The 23,486-nt window shown below is 40.1% G+C and overlaps 1 protein-coding gene across 1 annotated transcript in view; it reads right to left on the bottom strand.

Moving 5' to 3' along the window:
* LOC129829755 (6-phosphofructo-2-kinase/fructose-2,6-bisphosphatase-like) overlaps positions 1–23,486 on the bottom strand; it is a 38,705-nt gene that overhangs the window by 12,238 nt on the left and 2,981 nt on the right. The window contains exons 5-8 of the mRNA XM_055891649.1: positions 18,886–18,960; positions 18,651–18,707; positions 18,424–18,545; positions 17,925–18,132 (exon numbers count right to left, since the gene is read on the bottom strand). Of these exons, the coding sequence (XP_055747624.1) occupies positions 17,925–18,132; positions 18,424–18,545; positions 18,651–18,707; positions 18,886–18,960 (462 nt within the window). The remainder of the gene's footprint in view (positions 1–17,924; positions 18,133–18,423; positions 18,546–18,650; positions 18,708–18,885; positions 18,961–23,486) is intronic.

Below are 23,486 nucleotides of genomic sequence, written 5' to 3'. Positions count from 1 at the left end.
TTCATGAAAATTGTAATGGCCTCTAAACCTTCAAGCTGCATACTGGACCTTATTCCAACCAAACTACTGAAAGAGCTGCTTCCTGTGCTTGGCCCTCCTATGTTGAACATAATAAATGGCTCCCTATCTCCCAAATGTGTACCAAACTCACTAAAAGTGGCAGTAATAAAGCCTCTCTTGAAAAAGCCAAACCTTGACCTAGAAAATATTGAAAAACTATTGGCCGATATCGAATCTCACATTCCTCTCAATTTTTTTAGAAAAAGCTGTTGCACAGCAACTCACTGCCTTCCTGAAGACAAACAATGTTGTGAAACACTTCAATCTGGCTTTAGACCCCATCATAGCACTGAGACTGCACTCATGGAGATGGTAAATTACCTTTTAATGGCGTCAGACCAAGGCTCTGCATCTGTCCTCTTGCTCCTAGACCCTATTATTCTCATGAAACCATTGAAATACCACGGCAGTAATGATTTTAAATATAAAACATGTAATTTTGTAATATACCAAAATATTATAATAAAGAAAGTGGTCTCTTGCACAAACAGTAATTTCAACGTCGGAATTAATTATTTTTGTATTTTATTGCATTTTCTGCTGAAATACTCATTACCGCAACGCTTCCAGCGTTCAGAATGTATGTTATGTTTTAATTTGAACAGAGTAAAATGAAAATATTCTGAAAAAAATAAATGGATGTTCTACCAGATGTTTTCAAATGACATAAAAAATATTAACTGAATGTTCATGTATAATAATAATAGGACTGATTTTCTCATCCTCCGCAACATTTTTGAAGGACTGTTTACACACAGAGAATTTTAAACAAAGTTTGACTTTGAATGAAGCAACACATCTGCCAGTACCTTCAATATGGCTACGAAGTAAAAAGATCTCTTTATATTTCTTCAGTTAAAAGTTAAACATTCTCTTGTCAGACTGTGTAAGAGACAGAATTGATTATCATTACTGATACAAGTAGGTTTCCACATTTAGAAAAACGTTAGATTTCAAATTTTCGATTAAAATATACTTCATTAATGTCTAATTATGTACATTGAGTAAAAATGTATTTAGTCATCATGTCTTCTCCATTGTTAGCAAAATATGCCAAGGTTCCTCATCCTCCTCAACACCATTCTCACTTACCGCTGCAATTTAAGGCCAGTTGCGATAGAGAGAACTTCTGTTTCGGTAATGAGAATTTAATCATACTGTCACGCACTGACCTTAGAGAGCCTTTTTATGTCTCTATTTGGTTTGGTCAGGGTATGATTTGGGGTGGGCATTCTATGTTGTGTTTATTTCTATGTTTTGGCCGGGTATGGTTCTCAATCAGGGACAGCTGTCTATCGTTGTCTCTGATTGGGAACCATACTTAGGTAGCCCTTTTTCCCTCCTTTCAGTGTGGGTAGTTGACTTTTGTTAGTTGCACTATAGCCCTTAAGCTTCACGGTCGTTTTGTATTGTTTATTGTTTTTTGTTGGCGACATTTCTTCAATAAAAAGGAGAATGTATGCTCACCACGCTGCACCTTGGTCCACTTCCTTTGACGGCCGTGACACATACAGACTATATTTTGAAATATATATAATTAACTATTAATTTAAATATTATTTACTGACTTGATATTTTGCCTTATGTCCTGTTTAATTGCAGACAGTCAGCAAGGGACAAAATTACATCTTTAGCGAAGGCTGACAAAATTCTGAGAAAAAGTTTACACCAACCCAGAACTGCTGGAAGAGTACAGAAGGAAGGAGAGAGAGGTTAGGGGTTGGAGAGGTTACAGCAAGAGTAATTAGCATATATATATAGTCTATAGGAAACCTATGCCCTTATACAGTCTCTATAGGAAGTCAATACCCTACAGTGTTAGGAAGTCTACACATGCGCAAGCACACGTCCACCACACACACACACACACACACACACACACACACACACACACACACACACACACACACACACACACACACACACACACACACACACACACACACACACACACACACACACAGTAAGCCATTTAGTTTGTACTATAGAATGTCCACACAAAGTCTGTAAGCGATTCAGTTTCTACTATAGGATGTGTACACACAGACAGTCTGTAAGCCATTCAGTCCCTACTGTAGGATGCACACACACACACACACACACACACACACACACACACACACACACACACACACACACAGTCTGCAAGCCATTCAGTCTCTACTATAGGATGACTTCTCCATAACAGTAAAAAAAAATCCTATGTTTTGAGACATGCTCATTTCATTTCTTCTTCCTTTACAGTTCCAGATATCAAAATCAAAATCAAAATTGTAAAATCAAGAAAACTCAAGTTCTGACAAAGAAGCAACATGAAAAGAAGAAAAGAGTGGCGGGAAAACTCAAAAAGGTATTACAGACGAAAGAAACAGCTAAAAGCTGTATTGGACATAACACCATCAAGCCAGGAAGATGATACACTTCAACATGTTCAAAAAGCAAAATTAAGAAGTTATTCAAAATCTTCAAGAAGACACATCCTCCTCAAGAGAACAGCCATTCTCACCTCAGCAGGTAAATGTCCCTGCCATCAACTCAACTCCTAAAAGAAGATAGACATCTCTACAGACACCAGGACCAATGAAGACATCTACCCCAAAGGAATCACCCAAAAAGAGGAACAGAAGAAAAAAAACACTATTAAAATTGAGGTCAAAGTTGCGTTACACAGAAGAGAAGCTGCTGGAGAGGACCAAAGAGATGGTCAACCTAAAGAAAAGACTGAAAAGACTTGAGATGAGGGCCAAGAGGAAGCAGGTAATTGTCAACATGGAAGGCAGATAGGTCCAGAAGAAATCTACAAAGAGAGGTCATCAGAGAACATTACCCAATAACAGCCAGAGAAGACTAATGCGCAAACTTGTTAGCCGCTTCCTTCATCAAGATTAAGTCTCCAGAAATCTCGAGAAATTCGGAAAAAAGTCCAGATATTCCGCAAGAGAGCCTTAACGGTCACTATCTTCATTGAAGATTTGTCTGGTGAGGCACAACCTCTCCAAGCCTTAATTATTTAAACTTAAGCAATTTTGGATTGGCCAGCGAAGAGTCACAGACAGAGAACATGTGCTTGCAAAACACATGAAAACTTTGGCTTAAAGATGAAGAAGCTGCACCAGCTTGGGGTCATAGAAACATCATCCCCAAGGGACACTATACAGGCCAGTGTGTGTATTGACGATGATGTATTGTTCTAATGTTTTTGTATGTGTTGTTTTTATGTATTCTCTGTTTTTAGCCTACAGTGGCTTGCGAAAGTATTCAACCCCTTGGCATTTTTCCTATTTTGTTGCCTTACAACCTGGAATTAAAATAGATTTTTGGGGGGTTTGTTTAATTTGATTTACATAACATGCCTACCACTTTAAAGATGCTAAATATTTTTTTTGTGTGAAACAAACAGAAAACTTGAGCATGCATAACTATCCACCCCCCCCAAAGTCAATACTTTGTAGAGCCACCTTCAGCAGCAATTACAGCTGCAAGTCTCTTGGGGTATGTCTCTATAAGCTTGGCACATCTAGCCACTGGGATTTTTGCCCATTCTTCAAGGCAAAACTTCTCCAGCTCCTTCAAGTTGGATGGGTTCTGCTGGTGTACAGCAATCTTTAAGTCATACCACAGATTCTCAATTGGATTGAGGTCTGAGCTGTCACTAGGCCATTCCAAGACATTTAAATATTTCCCCTTAAACCACTCAAGTGTTGCTTTAGCAGTATGCTTAGGGTCATTGTCCTGCTGGAAGGTGAACCTCCGTCCCAGTCTCAAATCTCTTGAAGACTGAAACAGGTTTCCCTCAAGAATTTCCCTGTATTTAGGGCCATCCATCATTCCTTAAATTCTGACCATTTTCCCAGTCCCTGTCGATGAAAAACATACCCACAGCATGATGCTGCCACCACCATGCTTCACTGTGGGGATGTTGTTCTCAGGGTGATGAGAGGTGTTAGGTTTGCGCCAGACATAGCGTTTTCCTTGATGGCCAAAAAGCAAAATTTTTGTCTCATCTAACCAGAGTACCTTCTTCCATATGTTTGGGTAGTCTCCCACATGCCTTTTGGCGAACACCAAATGTGCAAGCAATTACTTTATTCTGTCCACTCTTCCAGTAAAGCCCAGCTCTGTGGAGTGTACGGCTTAAAGTGGTCCTATGGACAGATACTCCAATCTCCGCTGTGGAGCTTGCAGCTCTTCAGAGTTATCTCTGGTCTTTTTGTTGCCTCTCTGATTAATGCCCTCCTTGCCTGGTCCTTGAGTTTTGGTGGGCGGCCCTCTCTTGGCAGGTTTGTTGTGGTGCCATATTCTTTCCATTTTTTAATAATGGATTTAATGGTGCTCCATGGGATGTTCAAAGTTTCGTATATTTTTTTATAACCCAGCCCTGGTCTGTAATCTCCACAACTTTGTCCCTGACCTGTTTGGAGAGCTCCTTGGTCTTCATAATTTCGCTTGCTTGGCGGTGCCCCTTGCTTAGTGGTGTTGCAGACTCTGGGGCCTTTCAGAACAGGTGTATATATACTGAGATCATGTGACATATCATGTGACACTTAGATTGCACACAGGTGGACTTTATTTAACTAATTATGTGACTTATGAAGGTAATTGGTTGCACCAGATCTTATTTAGGCGCATCATAGCAAAAGGGGTGAATATATATGCTTCTTTTACGAAAAGATCATGATCATTAAAAAGCAAATTAAGGACTCCTCTTTGAATCTGCATATTTCTCCAAAGCTCAGTTGTCCTGAGTCTGCACAACACTGCCAGGACCTAGGATCAAGGGAGACACTCAGGTTTTTTAATCCTATATCTCTTGACACATTCATGAAAATTGTAATGGCCTCTAAACCTTCAAGCTGCATACTGGACCTTATTCCAACCAAACTACTGAAAGAGCTGCTTCCTGTGCTTGGCCCTCCTATGTTGAACATAATAAATGGCTCCCTATCTCCCAAATGTGTACCAAACTCACTAAAAGTGGCAGTAATAAAGCCTCTCTTGAAAAAGCCAAACCTTGACCTAGAAAATATTGAAAAACTATTGGCCGATATCGAATCTCACATTCCTCTCAATTTTTTTAGAAAAAGCTGTTGCACAGCAACTCACTGCCTTCCTGAAGACAAACAATGTTGTGAAACACTTCAATCTGGCTTTAGACCCCATCATAGCACTGAGACTGCACTCATGGAGATGGTAAATTACCTTTTAATGGCGTCAGACCAAGGCTCTGCATCTGTCCTCTTGCTCCTAGACCCTATTATTCTCATGAAACCATTGAAATACCACGGCAGTAATGATTTTAAATATAAAACATGTAATTTTGTAATATACCAAAATATTATAATAAAGAAAGTGGTCTCTTGCACAAACAGTAATTTCAACGTCGGAATTAATTATTTTTGTATTTTATTGCATTTTCTGCTGAAATACTCATTACCGCAACGCTTCCAGCGTTCAGAATGTATGTTATGTTTTAATTTGAACAGAGTAAAATGAAAATATTCTGAAAAAAATAAATGGATGTTCTACCAGATGTTTTCAAATGACATAAAAAATATTAACTGAATGTTCATGTATAATAATAATAGGACTGATTTTCTCATCCTCCGCAACATTTTTGAAGGACTGTTTACACACAGAGAATTTTAAACAAAGTTTGACTTTGAATGAAGCAACACATCTGCCAGTACCTTCAATATGGCTACGAAGTAAAAAGATCTCTTTATATTTCTTCAGTTAAAAGTTAAACATTCTCTTGTCAGACTGTGTAAGAGACAGAATTGATTATCATTACTGATACAAGTAGGTTTCCACATTTAGAAAAACGTTAGATTTCAAATTTTCGATTAAAATATACTTCATTAATGTCTAATTATGTACATTGAGTAAAAATGTATTTAGTCATCATGTCTTCTCCATTGTTAGCAAAATATGCCAAGGTTCCTCATCCTCCTCAACACCATTCTCACTTACCGCTGCAATTTAAGGCCAGTTGCGATAGAGAGAACTTCTGTTTCGGTAATGAGAATTTAATCATACTGTCACGCACTGACCTTAGAGAGCCTTTTTATGTCTCTATTTGGTTTGGTCAGGGTATGATTTGGGGTGGGCATTCTATGTTGTGTTTATTTCTATGTTTTGGCCGGGTATGGTTCTCAATCAGGGACAGCTGTCTATCGTTGTCTCTGATTGGGAACCATACTTAGGTAGCCCTTTTTCCCTCCTTTCAGTGTGGGTAGTTGACTTTTGTTAGTTGCACTATAGCCCTTAAGCTTCACGGTCGTTTTGTATTGTTTATTGTTTTTTGTTGGCGACATTTCTTCAATAAAAAGGAGAATGTATGCTCACCACGCTGCACCTTGGTCCACTTCCTTTGACGGCCGTGACACATACAGACTATATTTTGAAATATATATAATTAACTATTAATTTAAATATTATTTACTGACTTGATATTTTGCCTTATGTCCTGTTTAATTGCAGACAGTCAGCAAGGGACAAAATTACATCTTTAGCGAAGGCTGACAAAATTCTGAGAAAAAGTTTACACCAACCCAGAACTGCTGGAAGAGTACAGAAGGAAGGAGAGAGAGGTTAGGGGTTGGAGAGGTTACAGCAAGAGTAATTAGCATATATATATAGTCTATAGGAAACCTATGCCCTTATACAGTCTCTATAGGAAGTCAATACCCTACAGTGTTAGGAAGTCTACACATGCGCAAGCACACGTCCACCACACACACACACACACACACACACACACACACACACACACACACACACACACACACACACACACACACACACACACACACACACACACACACACACACACACACACACACACACACACAGTAAGCCATTTAGTTTGTACTATAGAATGTCCACACAAAGTCTGTAAGCGATTCAGTTTCTACTATAGGATGTGTACACACAGACAGTCTGTAAGCCATTCAGTCCCTACTGTAGGATGCACACACACACACACACACACACACACACACACACACACACACACACACACAGTCTGCAAGCCATTCAGTCTCTACTATAGGATGACTTCTCCATAACAGTAAAAAAAAATCCTATGTTTTGAGACATGCTCATTTCATTTCTTCTTCCTTTACAGTTCCAGATATCAAAATCAAAATCAAAATTGTAAAATCAAGAAAACTCAAGTTCTGACAAAGAAGCAACATGAAAAGAAGAAAAGAGTGGCGGGAAAACTCAAAAAGGTATTACAGACGAAAGAAACAGCTAAAAGCTGTATTGGACATAACACCATCAAGCCAGGAAGATGATACACTTCAACATGTTCAAAAAGCAAAATTAAGAAGTTATTCAAAATCTTCAAGAAGACACATCCTCCTCAAGAGAACAGCCATTCTCACCTCAGCAGGTAAATGTCCCTGCCATCAACTCAACTCCTAAAAGAAGATAGACATCTCTACAGACACCAGGACCAATGAAGACATCTACCCCAAAGGAATCACCCAAAAAGAGGAACAGAAGAAAAAAAACACTATTAAAATTGAGGTCAAAGTTGCGTTACACAGAAGAGAAGCTGCTGGAGAGGACCAAAGAGATGGTCAACCTAAAGAAAAGACTGAAAAGACTTGAGATGAGGGCCAAGAGGAAGCAGGTAATTGTCAACATGGAAGGCAGATAGGTCCAGAAGAAATCTACAAAGAGAGGTCATCAGAGAACATTACCCAATAACAGCCAGAGAAGACTAATGCGCAAACTTGTTAGCCGCTTCCTTCATCAAGATTAAGTCTCCAGAAATCTCGAGAAATTCGGAAAAAAGTCCAGATATTCCGCAAGAGAGCCTTAACGGTCACTATCTTCATTGAAGATTTGTCTGGTGAGGCACAACCTCTCCAAGCCTTAATTATTTAAACTTAAGCAATTTTGGATTGGCCAGCGAAGAGTCACAGACAGAGAACATGTGCTTGCAAAACACATGAAAACTTTGGCTTAAAGATGAAGAAGCTGCACCAGCTTGGGGTCATAGAAACATCATCCCCAAGGGACACTATACAGGCCAGTGTGTGTATTGACGATGATGTATTGTTCTAATGTTTTTGTATGTGTTGTTTTTATGTATTCTCTGTTTTTAGCCTACAGTGGCTTGCGAAAGTATTCAACCCCTTGGCATTTTTCCTATTTTGTTGCCTTACAACCTGGAATTAAAATAGATTTTTGGGGGGTTTGTTTAATTTGATTTACATAACATGCCTACCACTTTAAAGATGCTAAATATTTTTTTTGTGTGAAACAAACAGAAAACTTGAGCATGCATAACTATCCACCCCCCCCAAAGTCAATACTTTGTAGAGCCACCTTCAGCAGCAATTACAGCTGCAAGTCTCTTGGGGTATGTCTCTATAAGCTTGGCACATCTAGCCACTGGGATTTTTGCCCATTCTTCAAGGCAAAACTTCTCCAGCTCCTTCAAGTTGGATGGGTTCTGCTGGTGTACAGCAATCTTTAAGTCATACCACAGATTCTCAATTGGATTGAGGTCTGAGCTGTCACTAGGCCATTCCAAGACATTTAAATATTTCCCCTTAAACCACTCAAGTGTTGCTTTAGCAGTATGCTTAGGGTCATTGTCCTGCTGGAAGGTGAACCTCCGTCCCAGTCTCAAATCTCTTGAAGACTGAAACAGGTTTCCCTCAAGAATTTCCCTGTATTTAGGGCCATCCATCATTCCTTAAATTCTGACCATTTTCCCAGTCCCTGTCGATGAAAAACATACCCACAGCATGATGCTGCCACCACCATGCTTCACTGTGGGGATGTTGTTCTCAGGGTGATGAGAGGTGTTAGGTTTGCGCCAGACATAGCGTTTTCCTTGATGGCCAAAAAGCAAAATTTTTGTCTCATCTAACCAGAGTACCTTCTTCCATATGTTTGGGTAGTCTCCCACATGCCTTTTGGCGAACACCAAATGTGCAAGCAATTACTTTATTCTGTCCACTCTTCCAGTAAAGCCCAGCTCTGTGGAGTGTACGGCTTAAAGTGGTCCTATGGACAGATACTCCAATCTCCGCTGTGGAGCTTGCAGCTCTTCAGAGTTATCTCTGGTCTTTTTGTTGCCTCTCTGATTAATGCCCTCCTTGCCTGGTCCTTGAGTTTTGGTGGGCGGCCCTCTCTTGGCAGGTTTGTTGTGGTGCCATATTCTTTCCATTTTTTAATAATGGATTTAATGGTGCTCCATGGGATGTTCAAAGTTTCGTATATTTTTTTATAACCCAGCCCTGGTCTGTAATCTCCACAACTTTGTCCCTGACCTGTTTGGAGAGCTCCTTGGTCTTCATAATTTCGCTTGCTTGGCGGTGCCCCTTGCTTAGTGGTGTTGCAGACTCTGGGGCCTTTCAGAACAGGTGTATATATACTGAGATCATGTGACATATCATGTGACACTTAGATTGCACACAGGTGGACTTTATTTAACTAATTATGTGACTTATGAAGGTAATTGGTTGCACCAGATCTTATTTAGGCGCATCATAGCAAAAGGGGTGAATATATATGCTTCTTTTACGAAAAGATCATGATCATTAAAAAGCAAATTAAGGACTCCTCTTTGAATCTGCATATTTCTCCAAAGCTCAGTTGTCCTGAGTCTGCACAACACTGCCAGGACCTAGGATCAAGGGAGACACTCAGGTTTTTTAATCCTATATCTCTTGACACATTCATGAAAATTGTAATGGCCTCTAAACCTTCAAGCTGCATACTGGACCTTATTCCAACCAAACTACTGAAAGAGCTGCTTCCTGTGCTTGGCCCTCCTATGTTGAACATAATAAATGGCTCCCTATCTCCCAAATGTGTACCAAACTCACTAAAAGTGGCAGTAATAAAGCCTCTCTTGAAAAAGCCAAACCTTGACCTAGAAAATATTGAAAAACTATTGGCCGATATCGAATCTCACATTCCTCTCAATTTTTTTAGAAAAAGCTGTTGCACAGCAACTCACTGCCTTCCTGAAGACAAACAATGTTGTGAAACACTTCAATCTGGCTTTAGACCCCATCATAGCACTGAGACTGCACTCATGGAGATGGTAAATTACCTTTTAATGGCGTCAGACCAAGGCTCTGCATCTGTCCTCTTGCTCCTAGACCCTATTATTCTCATGAAACCATTGAAATACCACGGCAGTAATGATTTTAAATATAAAACATGTAATTTTGTAATATACCAAAATATTATAATAAAGAAAGTGGTCTCTTGCACAAACAGTAATTTCAACGTCGGAATTAATTATTTTTGTATTTTATTGCATTTTCTGCTGAAATACTCATTACCGCAACGCTTCCAGCGTTCAGAATGTATGTTATGTTTTAATTTGAACAGAGTAAAATGAAAATATTCTGAAAAAAATAAATGGATGTTCTACCAGATGTTTTCAAATGACATAAAAAATATTAACTGAATGTTCATGTATAATAATAATAGGACTGATTTTCTCATCCTCCGCAACATTTTTGAAGGACTGTTTACACACAGAGAATTTTAAACAAAGTTTGACTTTGAATGAAGCAACACATCTGCCAGTACCTTCAATATGGCTACGAAGTAAAAAGATCTCTTTATATTTCTTCAGTTAAAAGTTAAACATTCTCTTGTCAGACTGTGTAAGAGACAGAATTGATTATCATTACTGATACAAGTAGGTTTCCACATTTAGAAAAACGTTAGATTTCAAATTTTCGATTAAAATATACTTCATTAATGTCTAATTATGTACATTGAGTAAAAATGTATTTAGTCATCATGTCTTCTCCATTGTTAGCAAAATATGCCAAGGTTCCTCATCCTCCTCAACACCATTCTCACTTACCGCTGCAATTTAAGGCCAGTTGCGATAGAGAGAACTTCTGTTTCGGTAATGAGAATTTAATCATACTGTCACGCACTGACCTTAGAGAGCCTTTTTATGTCTCTATTTGGTTTGGTCAGGGTATGATTTGGGGTGGGCATTCTATGTTGTGTTTATTTCTATGTTTTGGCCGGGTATGGTTCTCAATCAGGGACAGCTGTCTATCGTTGTCTCTGATTGGGAACCATACTTAGGTAGCCCTTTTTCCCTCCTTTCAGTGTGGGTAGTTGACTTTTGTTAGTTGCACTATAGCCCTTAAGCTTCACGGTCGTTTTGTATTGTTTATTGTTTTTTGTTGGCGACATTTCTTCAATAAAAAGGAGAATGTATGCTCACCACGCTGCACCTTGGTCCACTTCCTTTGACGGCCGTGACACATACAGACTATATTTTGAAATATATATAATTAACTATTAATTTAAATATTATTTACTGACTTGATATTTTGCCTTATGTCCTGTTTAATTGCAGACAGTCAGCAAGGGACAAAATTACATCTTTAGCGAAGGCTGACAAAATTCTGAGAAAAAGTTTACACCAACCCAGAACTGCTGGAAGAGTACAGAAGGAAGGAGAGAGAGGTTAGGGGTTGGAGAGGTTACAGCAAGAGTAATTAGCATATATATATAGTCTATAGGAAACCTATGCCCTTATACAGTCTCTATAGGAAGTCAATACCCTACAGTGTTAGGAAGTCTACACATGCGCAAGCACACGTCCACCACACACAGACACACACACACACACACACACACACACACACACACACACACACACACACACACACACACACACACACACACACACACACACACACACACACACACACACACACACACACACACACACACACACACACACACACACACACACACACACACACACACACACACACACACACACACACACACACACACACACACACACACACACACATATCCAGTAAGCCATTTAGTTTGTACTATAGAATGTCCACACAAAGTCTGTAAGCGATTCAGTTTCTACTATAGGATGTGTACACACAGACAGTCTGTAAGCCATTCAGTCCCTACTGTAGGATGCACACACACACACACACACACACACACACACACACACACACACACACACACACACACACACACACACACACACACACACACACACACACACACACACACACACACACACACACACACACACACAGTCTGCAAGCCATTCAGTCTCTACTATAGGATGACTTCTCCATAACAGTAAAAAAAAATCCTATGTTTTGAGACATGCTCATTTCATTTCTTCTTCCTTTACAGTTCCAGATATCAAAATCAAAATCAAAATTGTAAAATCAAGAAAACTCAAGTTCTGACAAAGAAGCAACATGAAAAGAAGAAAAGAGTGGCGGGAAAACTCAAAAAGGTATTACAGACGAAAGAAACAGCTAAAAGCTGTATTGGACATAACACCATCAAGCCAGGAAGATGATACACTTCAACATGTTCAAAAAGCAAAATTAAGAAGTTATTCAAAATCTTCAAGAAGACACATCCTCCTCAAGAGAACAGCCATTCTCACCTCAGCAGGTAAATGTCCCTGCCATCAACTCAACTCCTAAAAGAAGATAGACATCTCTACAGACACCAGGACCAATGAAGACATCTACCCCAAAGGAATCACCCAAAAAGAGGAACAGAAGAAAAAAAACACTATTAAAATTGAGGTCAAAGTTGCGTTACACAGAAGAGAAGCTGCTGGAGAGGACCAAAGAGATGGTCAACCTAAAGAAAAGACTGAAAAGACTTGAGATGAGGGCCAAGAGGAAGCAGGTAATTGTCAACATGGAAGGCAGATAGGTCCAGAAGAAATCTACAAAGAGAGGTCATCAGAGAACATTACCCAATAACAGCCAGAGAAGACTAATGCGCAAACTTGTTAGCCGCTTCCTTCATCAAGATTAAGTCTCCAGAAATCTCGAGAAATTCGGAAAAAAGTCCAGATATTCCGCAAGAGAGCCTTAACGGTCACTATCTTCATTGAAGATTTGTCTGGTGAGGCACAACCTCTCCAAGCCTTAATTATTTAAACTTAAGCAATTTTGGATTGGCCAGCGAAGAGTCACAGACAGAGAACATGTGCTTGCAAAACACATGAAAACTTTGGCTTAAAGATGAAGAAGCTGCACCAGCTTGGGGTCATAGAAACATCATCCCCAAGGGACACTATACAGGCCAGTGTGTGTATTGACGATGATGTATTGTTCTAATGTTTTTGTATGTGTTGTTTTTATGTATTCTCTGTTTTTAGCCTACAGTGGCTTGCGAAAGTATTCAACCCCTTGGCATTTTTCCTATTTTGTTGCCTTACAACCTGGAATTAAAATAGATTTTTGGGGGGTTTGTTTAATTTGATTTACATAACATGCCTACCACTTTAAAGATGCTAAATATTTTTTTTGTGTGAAACAAACAGAAAACTTGAGCATGCATAACTATCCACCCCCCCCAAAGTCAATACTTTGTAGAGCCACCTTCAGCAGCAATTACAGCTGCAAGTCTCTTGGGGTATGTCTCTATAAGCTTGGCACATCTAGCCACTGGGATTTTTGCCCATTCTTCAAGGCAAAACTTCTCCAGCTCCTTCAAGTTGGATGGGTTCTGCTGGTGTACAGCAATCTTTAAGTCATACCACAGATTCTCAATTGGATTGAGGTCTGAGCTGTCACTAGGCCATTCCAAGACATTTAAATATTTCCCCTTAAACCACTCAAGTGTTGCTTTAGCAGTATGCTTAGGGTCATTGTCCTGCTGGAAGGTGAACCTCCGTCCCAGTCTCAAATCTCTTGAAGACTGAAACAGGTTTCCCTCAAGAATTTCCCTGTATTTAGGGCCATCCATCATTCCTTAAATTCTGACCATTTTCCCAGTCCCTGTCGATGAAAAACATACCCACAGCATGATGCTGCCACCACCATGCTTCACTGTGGGGATGTTGTTCTCAGGGTGATGAGAGGTGTTAGGTTTGCGCCAGACATAGCGTTTTCCTTGATGGCCAAAAAGCAAAATTTTTGTCTCATCTAACCAGAGTACCTTCTTCCATATGTTTGGGTAGTCTCCCACATGCCTTTTGGCGAACACCAAATGTGCAAGCAATTACTTTATTCTGTCCACTCTTCCAGTAAAGCCCAGCTCTGTGGAGTGTACGGCTTAAAGTGGTCCTATGGACAGATACTCCAATCTCCGCTGTGGAGCTTGCAGCTCTTCAGAGTTATCTCTGGTCTTTTTGTTGCCTCTCTGATTAATGCCCTCCTTGCCTGGTCCTTGAGTTTTGGTGGGCGGCCCTCTCTTGGCAGGTTTGTTGTGGTGCCATATTCTTTCCATTTTTTAATAATGGATTTAATGGTGCTCCATGGGATGTTCAAAGTTTCGTATATTTTTTTATAACCCAGCCCTGGTCTGTAATCTCCACAACTTTGTCCCTGACCTGTTTGGAGAGCTCCTTGGTCTTCATAATTTCGCTTGCTTGGCGGTGCCCCTTGCTTAGTGGTGTTGCAGACTCTGGGGCCTTTCAGAACAGGTGTATATATACTGAGATCATGTGACATATCATGTGACACTTAGATTGCACACAGGTGGACTTTATTTAACTAATTATGTGACTTATGAAGGTAATTGGTTGCACCAGATCTTATTTAGGCGCATCATAGCAAAAGGGGTGAATATATATGCACGCACAACTTTTCCATTTTGTATTTTTTTGAATTTTTTGAAACAAGTTTTTTTTTCATTTCACTTCACCAATTTGGAATATTTTGTCCGTTCCATTACATGAAATCCAAATAAAAATCAATTTAAACTACAGGTCGTAATGCAACAAAATAGGAAAAATGCCAAAGGGGTGAAAACTTTTGCAAGGCCCTGTATGTGTGTTATGTACCTTTGAAGCACTGCAAAATGAAATTGATTGAACTTGAATCCCATCTGTAAATAGCCCACCCTACTACCCTCATCCCCATATTGTTATTTATTTTTGCTCTTTTGCACCCCAGTATCTCCACATCATCATCTGCACATCTATCACTCCAGTGTTAATGTTAAATTGTAATTATTATCAATAATATCAAAAATATTAGGTTGTAGATTGCGGAAGGTGTTGCGGTAATGAGAGAAATCAGTCAAAATCAAATAAAAATGTTAATTTAAAAATCTATATTATTTTTTTATGTATTTGCTTTTTCTTGATGTTTTCAGACCATTGCGGTGAAAATATGTTCATAAAGGTGTTAAATTGTCAGTAAAGGTTTTTAAATTAATGCTCACAAACACAAACACAGACCTTGTTATTTATGCCTAAAAGGGGCATTTTTGGTGCAAGTCTTTTTAAAGATTTCATGTTTGAAATCTTTGAAACCAAGATTTCGTGAGAATCACCCTAGTGCTGCTTTTGATACCATCGATCACCACATTCTTTGGGAGAGATTGGAAAACAAAATTGGTCTACACGAACAAGTTCTGGCCCGATTTCAGATCTTATCTGTCAGGAAAGATATCCGTTTGTCTCTGTGGATGGTTTGACAAATCAACAGTAAGTTTTGGTTTTCCTCAAGGTTCCGTTTTAGGACCTCTATTGTTTTCATTATATATTATTCGGAAACATAATGTTAACTTTCACTGCTATGCGGACGATACACAGCTGTACATTTCGATGAAACATTTCCTACCTGGAAACCTGTGTTTCAGACATAAGGAAGTGGATGGCGGCAAATGTATTACTTTAAAACTCAGACAAAACAGAGATGCTAGTTCTAGGTCCGAAGAAACAAAGAGATCTTCTGTTGGATCTGACAATTAATCTTGATGGTTGTACAGTCGTCACAAATAAAACTGTGAAGGACCTCGGCGTTACTCTGGACCCTGATCTCTCTTTTGACGAACATATCAAAACTATTTCAAAGACAGCTTTTTTTCCATCTTCGTAACATTGCAAAAATCAGAAACTTTCTGTCCAAAAATTATGCAGAAAAATTAATCCATGCTTTTGTCACTTCTAGATTAGACTATTGCAATGCTCTACTTTCCGTCTACCTGGATAAAGCACTAAATAAACTTCAGTTAGTGCTAAACACGGCTGCTAGAATCTTGACTGGAACTACATTTTTTAAATCATATTACTCCAGTGCTAGCCTCTCTACACTGGCTTCCTGTTAAGGCAAGGGCTGATTTCAAGTTTTTACTGCTAACCTACAAAACATTGCATAGGCTTGCTCCTACTGTACCTATCTCTCTGATTTGGTCCTGCCGTACATACATGTACTTACACATACGCTACAGTCACAAGATGCAGGACTCCTTATTGTCCCTAGAATTTCTATGCGAACAGCTGGAGGCAGGGCTTTCTCCTAGAGAACTCCGTTATTATGGAATGGTCTGCCTATCCATGTGAGAGACGTAGACTTGGTCTCAACCTTTAAGTCTTTATTGAAGACTCATCTCTTCAGTAGGTTCTATGATAGAGCGTAGTCTGGCCCAGGGGTGTGAAGGTGAACGGAAAGGCACTGGAGCGACGAACCACCCTGCGGTCTCTGCCTGGCCGGTTCCTCTCTCTCCACCGAGATTCTCTTCCTCCAACCCTATTACACTGTCTTGCTGGTGCTCTTCCATCCCGTCCCTAGGAGGGGTGCGTTGCTTGAGTGGGTTGAGTCACTGATGTGATCTTCCTGTCCAGGTTTGGCGCCCCCCTCAGGTTTGTGTCGTGGGGGAGATCTTCGTGGACTATACTCGGCCTTCTAGTGGTGTGGGGGCTGTGTTAACCTTTCACTATATCCTTCTAGTGGTGTGGGGGCTGTGTTTTAGCAAAGTGGGTGGGGTTATATCCTGCCTGGTTGGCCCTGTCTGGGGGTATTGTCGGACGGGGCCACAGTTGTCTTGCAAACCCTCCTGTCTCAGCCTCCATTATTTATGCTGCAAAAGTCTATGTGTTGGGGCGCTAGGGTCAGTCTGTTATATCTGGATTATCTCTCCTGTCTTATCCGGTGTCCTGTGTGAATTTAAGTATGCTCCCTCTAATTCTCTCTCTCTCTCTCTCTCTTTCTCTTTCTCTCTTTCTCTCTCTCTCTTCTCTTGGAGGACCTGAGCCATTGGACCATGCCTCAGAACTACCTGGCCTGATGACTCCTTGCTGTCCCCAGTCCACCTGGTCGTGCTGCTGCTCCAGTTTCAACTGTTCTGCCTGTGACTATGGAACCCTGTGGCTATGGGGCGGCAGCATAGCCTAGTGGTTAGAGCGTTGGACTAGTAACCGAAAGATTGCAAGTTTGAATCCCTGAGCTGGCAAGGTACAAATCTGTGTTTCTGCTCTTGAACAAGGCAGTTAACCCACTGTTCCTATGCTGTCATTGAAAATAAGAATTTGTTCTTAACTGACTTGCCTAGTTAAATAAAGGTAAAATAAAAATACTAACCCTGATGTGTTTGACGGATGTGCCACCTTGTCCCAGACCTACTGTTTTGACTCTCTCTCTCTACCGCACCTGCTGTCTCTAACTCAAAATGATCGGCTATGAAAAGCCAACTGACATTTACTCTTGAGGTACTGACCTGTTGCACCCTCTACAACTACTGTAATTATTATTACTATTTGACCCTGCTGGTCATCTATAAATGTTTGAACATCTGTTATAATCTCCACTCGGCATAGCCAGAAGAGAACTGGCCACCCCTCAGAGCCTGGTTCCTTTCTAGGTTTCTTCCTAGGTTCCTGCCTTTCTAGAGAGTTTTTCCTAGCCACTGGGCTTCTGAAATTACATCTGCATTGCTTGCTGTTTGGGGTTTTAGGCTGGGTTTCTGTATAGCACTTTGTGACATCGGCTGATGTAAAAAGGGCTTTATAAATACATTTGATTGATTGATGTAATATTAGTCTCAGTGACAGGCAAAAAAAAATGGAATGTTAGCTGATTAGATTCTGGGAGCCGAGATCCATGCCTGTGTGGCCTACTGACCTTGTGACCCCTGGGAGAGAGTCCTGAGTCTCCCCCAATGCGACCCAGCAGGTTCAGCTCGCTCTCCCCGTGGCGGCTCAGGAAGATAGAGCGCGGTGTGACGTGGATGTTCATAAGGTAGTACACGATCCGGCTCTGTATATGGTCTTGCACAAGGTTCACCAAGTACCTAGAGCCCACGTTGAAGATCTTGATGTAAGACAGATGCCTTTGTATAGGAAATATAGAGAGACACATAGTGAGACAATTATTATTCAAGACAGGTGCCGACACAATAACATGTAGGGGAAATACAGGAAGACAGAACGAGAGATGGATTTTGGATAACCAAGTATTTTTTTCAGTTTAGTTTTTACTCTTTCTCTCATTCAGGGAGAGGAGCTGTTGGCATAAAGCCTGATCCCAGATTTGTTTTTTTGACAATGACTATAAAGGAGTTGGCAAGACAGCACAAACAGTTCTGGGACCAGGCTAGTTGGCACAGTCTGTTGAACTCTACCTGTCTTTCTCATCGTCCAAAGGCACATAGGTTTGCTTGTAGCACTCGATACGTTTCAGGAAGTCTGCCTGCGCCTCATCCTTGTCACAGTTCACATAGTCTGGGCTGCTCACTTTCACTTCCTGGGACAAAGGTCAGTGTCACAGTGTAGAGTTTAACATCTTGCAGAGTTTGGCATCTTAGAAACAGAGAGCCCTCCGGTAAGGTTTGAGAATAGACTTTCTCACCATGATATTCTGTGCAATGATGTCTGGATCATCACAAATGGACTCCACAAAAAATACCTGTAAGGACAATTCAGTTGTGTTCATTATACCAAAGGGGTTTTGTCCAGTTTAAATTGAACTTTAATGCATATCACCATCTGAGTTTGTATTTAGCTGTTGCAGTGGTAGTAAAGTGTTTATTCATTATGTATAGTAGCAGCTACAGGACTGTCAGTTGGCCTGCCCTTGAACCTGCCTTGTAGCCTTTTTCCTTGGAAAAGCTCACAATGGATATCCTCCTCTCCCGTGTTGTGTTGGTGGCATCAAACACCTGGAGGGAAGAGGATAGAAATTTGAGAGAAAATATATTTTAATCGACTGTACAGATGTAGGATTTTAATTGTTTCACTATTTTGTTGCTCAGCATTTTCCTGTGTATTTGATTTAAAAAAAAAAGCTTATATAGTTTGTCATTTCCACTACGAAAAATGTATCAACCCCTACAAAAAGGTCCATTAATTATAACCCCACATAAAAATTCTAATTTCCTGTTGCTTCAGAATTATTTTCCTGCTGTAGCAAACTGGCTTAAATGAAGATCCTACATCTGTACATTCCAGTCAATGTAGCAGAACGTGGGCACTGTGGGCACAGTGCAATGTTCCCTCAAAATGATTTTGGCGCTGAGCAAATTTCAGGTCTTCTGAGCGCAAACTTGAACTTTGTAAAAAAACTGTGTAACTTCCAGCAAAAGTTTACTGTGAACACTGAGCCTGTACCCATTTTAAGTTACAGTTTTAGTAGGCCAAGTAGGCTACTGTGGCTTTTTGATCATAATGTAGGCTGGGTGGTCAAACATCAAAAACAATGGAGAAAATGCATCCCATAACATTTTAACATGGAAATAGCTGTTCTATCACTCAGCCTACAGTAGCAGCCAATGTGTTGTGTTCAGTGTAGGCCTACATTCCATGAGACTTTTGAAAAAAATGCAGGGCTTGACATGAACCTGCTTATCCACTTGTCCATCAGACAAGGAGGTGACGGAACATTTTGTTGTGTTGTTTGATGTAAGAAACCACTTTACAAAGTAAAATACATTATTATTCCCATACCATTATTACAGAGAATCAGACAAATTATGCTACCTTCTGCCTATAGGCTACTTAGCTTATTCAAACCTGTCTCAAAATAAAACACTGCCCCTTTAAGACAAAAAAAGCTCTTTACCTGAATCGCTTTTCAAAGATGTCTGGAAATGTACATGTTTTGTTGTCTTGTAGGAAGCAATCACTCCCTATCTATAACTGGGCTAATAACTCACTAACTAGCAAAGGATATGAACAAAATGTACACACGTTGCTACATGCAGCTCTCACTTTGATCTCAAAACAAGCGCATCTACTCAAGACCCCTCATGCTGTAAACACAGTCAAGTTCAAAGTAAATTGCACAGATTGGTCTGTGTAGAGTACGACTGAGTAGTGCGTGTCAATGCAATAGAATCCTACTCTGATGCTTTCTGCCAACAACAAAATCTCTTGCATAGTTTGTTTTGTTTTGCATAGTTTGTTTTGTTTTGTTTGTTTGTTTTGATTCGATCACAATTGGCATATTAAAGGGAAACGTTGACAGTGTTAACAGGGAAAACTGTAGAACGGTGGTCACCAATCTTTTCCGAGTCAAGATCACTTTCCGAGTCAAAATGTTAGCCGAGATCTACCGCTCAGTTTTTTTTAACATGACTTAAAAACGAAAGCCTATGCAACATTAACCAATTAAAAACAGTACTGTAGCAATGAGGTTTGTGCAGTAAGCTATAGGCCCAATACATTGTCACCACGTATACAGTTGAAGTCGGAATTTACATACACTTAGTTTGGAGTCATTAAAACTTGTTTTTCAACCACTCCACAAATTTATTGTTAACAAATTAGAGTTTTGTCAAGTAATTTTTCCAACAATTGTTTACAGGCAGATTATTTCACTTATAATTCACTGTATCACAATTCCAGTGGGTCAGAGGTTTACATGCACTAAGTTGACTGTGCCTTTAAACAGCTTGGAAAATTCCAGAAAATGGTGTCATGGCTTTAGAAGCTTCTTATAGACTAATTTACATAATTTGATCAATTGGAGGTGTACCTGTGGATATATTTCAAGGCCTCCCTTCAAACTCAGTGCCTCTTTGATTGACATCATGGGAAAATCAAAAGAAATCAGCCAAGACCGCAATTTCCAAATGCCTGAAGTTACTCATCTGTACAAACAATAGTGCGCAAGTATAAAAACCATGGAACCACGCAGCCGTCATACCGCTAAGGAAGGAGATGCATTCTGTCTCCTAGAAATGAACGTACTTTGGTGCGAAAAGTGCAAATCAATCCCAGAACACCAGCAAAGGACCTTGTGAAGATGCTGGAGGAAACAGGTACAAAAGTATCTATATCTGTCACGCCCTGGCCGTAGAGGGGCTTTTATTCTCTATTTTGGTTAGGCCAGGGTGTGACTAGGGTGGGCATTCTAGTTTCTTTATTTCTATGTTTTCTATTTCTTTGTGTTTGGCCGGGAGTTGTTCTCAATCAGAGGCAGCTGTCTATCGTTGTCTCTGATTGGGAATCATACTTAGGCAGCCTTTTTTCCTATTGCATTTGTGGGTAGTTATCTTTGTTAGTGGCACTATAGCCCTGTTAAGCTTCACGGTCGTTTCTTTGTTTCTTGTTTTGTTGGCGACATTTACAATAATAAACTAAAATGTACGCTCCCCACGCTGCGCCTTGGTCTCCTTCCGATGACGGCCGTGACAATATCTACAGTAAAACGAGTCCTATATCAATATAACCTGAAAGGCCGCTCAGCAAGGAAGAAGCAACTGCTCCAAAACCACCATAAAAAAGCCAGACTACGGTTTGCAACTGCACATGGGGACAAAGATTGTACCTTTTGGAGAAATGTCCTCTGGTCTGATGAAACAAAAATACAACTGTTTGGCCATAATGACCATCCTTATGTTTGGAGGAAAAAGGGGGAGGCTTGCTAGCTGAAGAACACCATCCCAACCGTGAAGCACAGGGGTGGCAGCATCATGTTGTGGTGGTGGTTTGCTGCAGGAGGGACTGGTGCACTTCACAAAATAGATGGCATCATGAGGAAGAAAAATGATGTGGATAAAGTGAAGCAACATCTCAAGACATCAGTCAGGAAGTTTAAGCTTGGGCGCAAATGGGTCTTCCAAATGGACAATGACCCCAAGCATACTTCCAAAGTTGTGGCAAAATGGCTTATGGGCAAACAAAGTCAAGGTATTGGAGTGGCCATTACAAAGCCCTGACCTCAATCCTATCGAACATTTGTGGGCAGAACTGAAAAAGCATGTGCGAGCAAGGAGGTCTACAAACCTGACTCAGTTACACCAGCTCTGTCAGGAGGAATGGGCCAAAATTCACCGAACTTATTGTAGGAAGCTTGTGAAAGGCTACCCGAAACGTTTGATCCAGGTTAAACAATTTAAAGGCAATGCTACCAAATAGTAATTGAGTGTATGTAAACTTCTGACCCACTGGGAATGTGATGAAAGAAATAAAAGCTGAAATAAATTATTCTCTCAACTATTATTCTGACATTTCACATTCTTAAAATAAAGTGGTGATCCTAACTGACCTAAGACAGGGTATTTTTACTAGGATTATATGTCAGGAATTGTGAAAAACTGAGTTTAAATATATTTGGCTAAAGTGTATGTAAACTTCAGACTTCAACTGTATTATCACCGCATTGTTGTTCCGGCATTTTTTTAAAGGATCTAAAGAAATTTGAGGTAGGCTATATGATCATACCCGTAATAGATCCGTTGTTGTATTACTTGTGAGGCACAGCTGAGTGAGCAAACATTTAAATATTTTACTGGGCTGATTTATCTGATCTTCAGTCTCAATGGAGGCAGAGAGCAGCAGATTTAGGGTCCGCCTCTCTTCCAGCCTCTCTTCCAGCCTCTCTTCCATCTTCCAGCTGATGGTGAAACTGGAGTTGCACCGCACCTCATCCACAAATGTATGTTGTTACTCTTATGAACAGATTAAGTGAAATATTCCTTAATGTTAAAAAGACCCAAGCCGCTAATAATAACAACAACCCAAGCCCATATATATATAATTTCCTACTCATTCCTTACTGCTACAGTGCTTATTGTAGCGCTGAGGAAAAACACACTTTTTATGTTGAATACAAAGTGTTGACAGTGCTGAGTAAGAACTTAAACATCAACTCACTCGTAAAACAGCAGCTCTTTGCTATATTCATTGACAGTCTCTTTATAATCATGGTTTTAAATGTTTTGAAATCTTACAGTATCAATTTTGCTGTAGCTTTCTTTTATGCCTGCTACGTTACTGCAGACACGTGATCTGAGCCATCCGATTGGCCCATGGTAGGCCTATAGTGCACTTGATTTGCTCTCCGGTCCTGCCAAAAGGCAGAGTTTGTACCTTCAGACACATGAAATTGTTCAAAATCGCAAAACAAAATAGGAACACAAGGCTTTATCTTTGTTTTTTTTACAGAAATATTTGGCGATCAATTAGGAATGCCTTGGAGATCAATCAGTCGAGTTTGATGACCACTGCTCTAGAAAGTTGAGTGAAGTTCAATCTCGTACTTCTCTCTGTGGGCTGATATTTCTTCTGCTTGGCAGTCCAGGGGGAGCTGAGCAGCAGTCTTGGGGCTACTGTGCACCCGCAGCTTAGAGGGAACATTGGCACAATGTATATTTCTTTAACCTTTATTTAATCTGTAAATCCATAGAGGTCAAAATGTATTTTTACCCATGGAGACCTGGAAGTATCCAGTATATCATGTACA

Source organism: Salvelinus fontinalis, chromosome 31, assembly GCF_029448725.1.
Source record: "Salvelinus fontinalis isolate EN_2023a chromosome 31, ASM2944872v1, whole genome shotgun sequence".
In the NCBI taxonomy this organism is placed as follows: domain Eukaryota; kingdom Metazoa; phylum Chordata; class Actinopteri; order Salmoniformes; family Salmonidae; genus Salvelinus; species Salvelinus fontinalis.
This window is presented reverse-complemented; position numbering and strand designations above follow the sequence as displayed.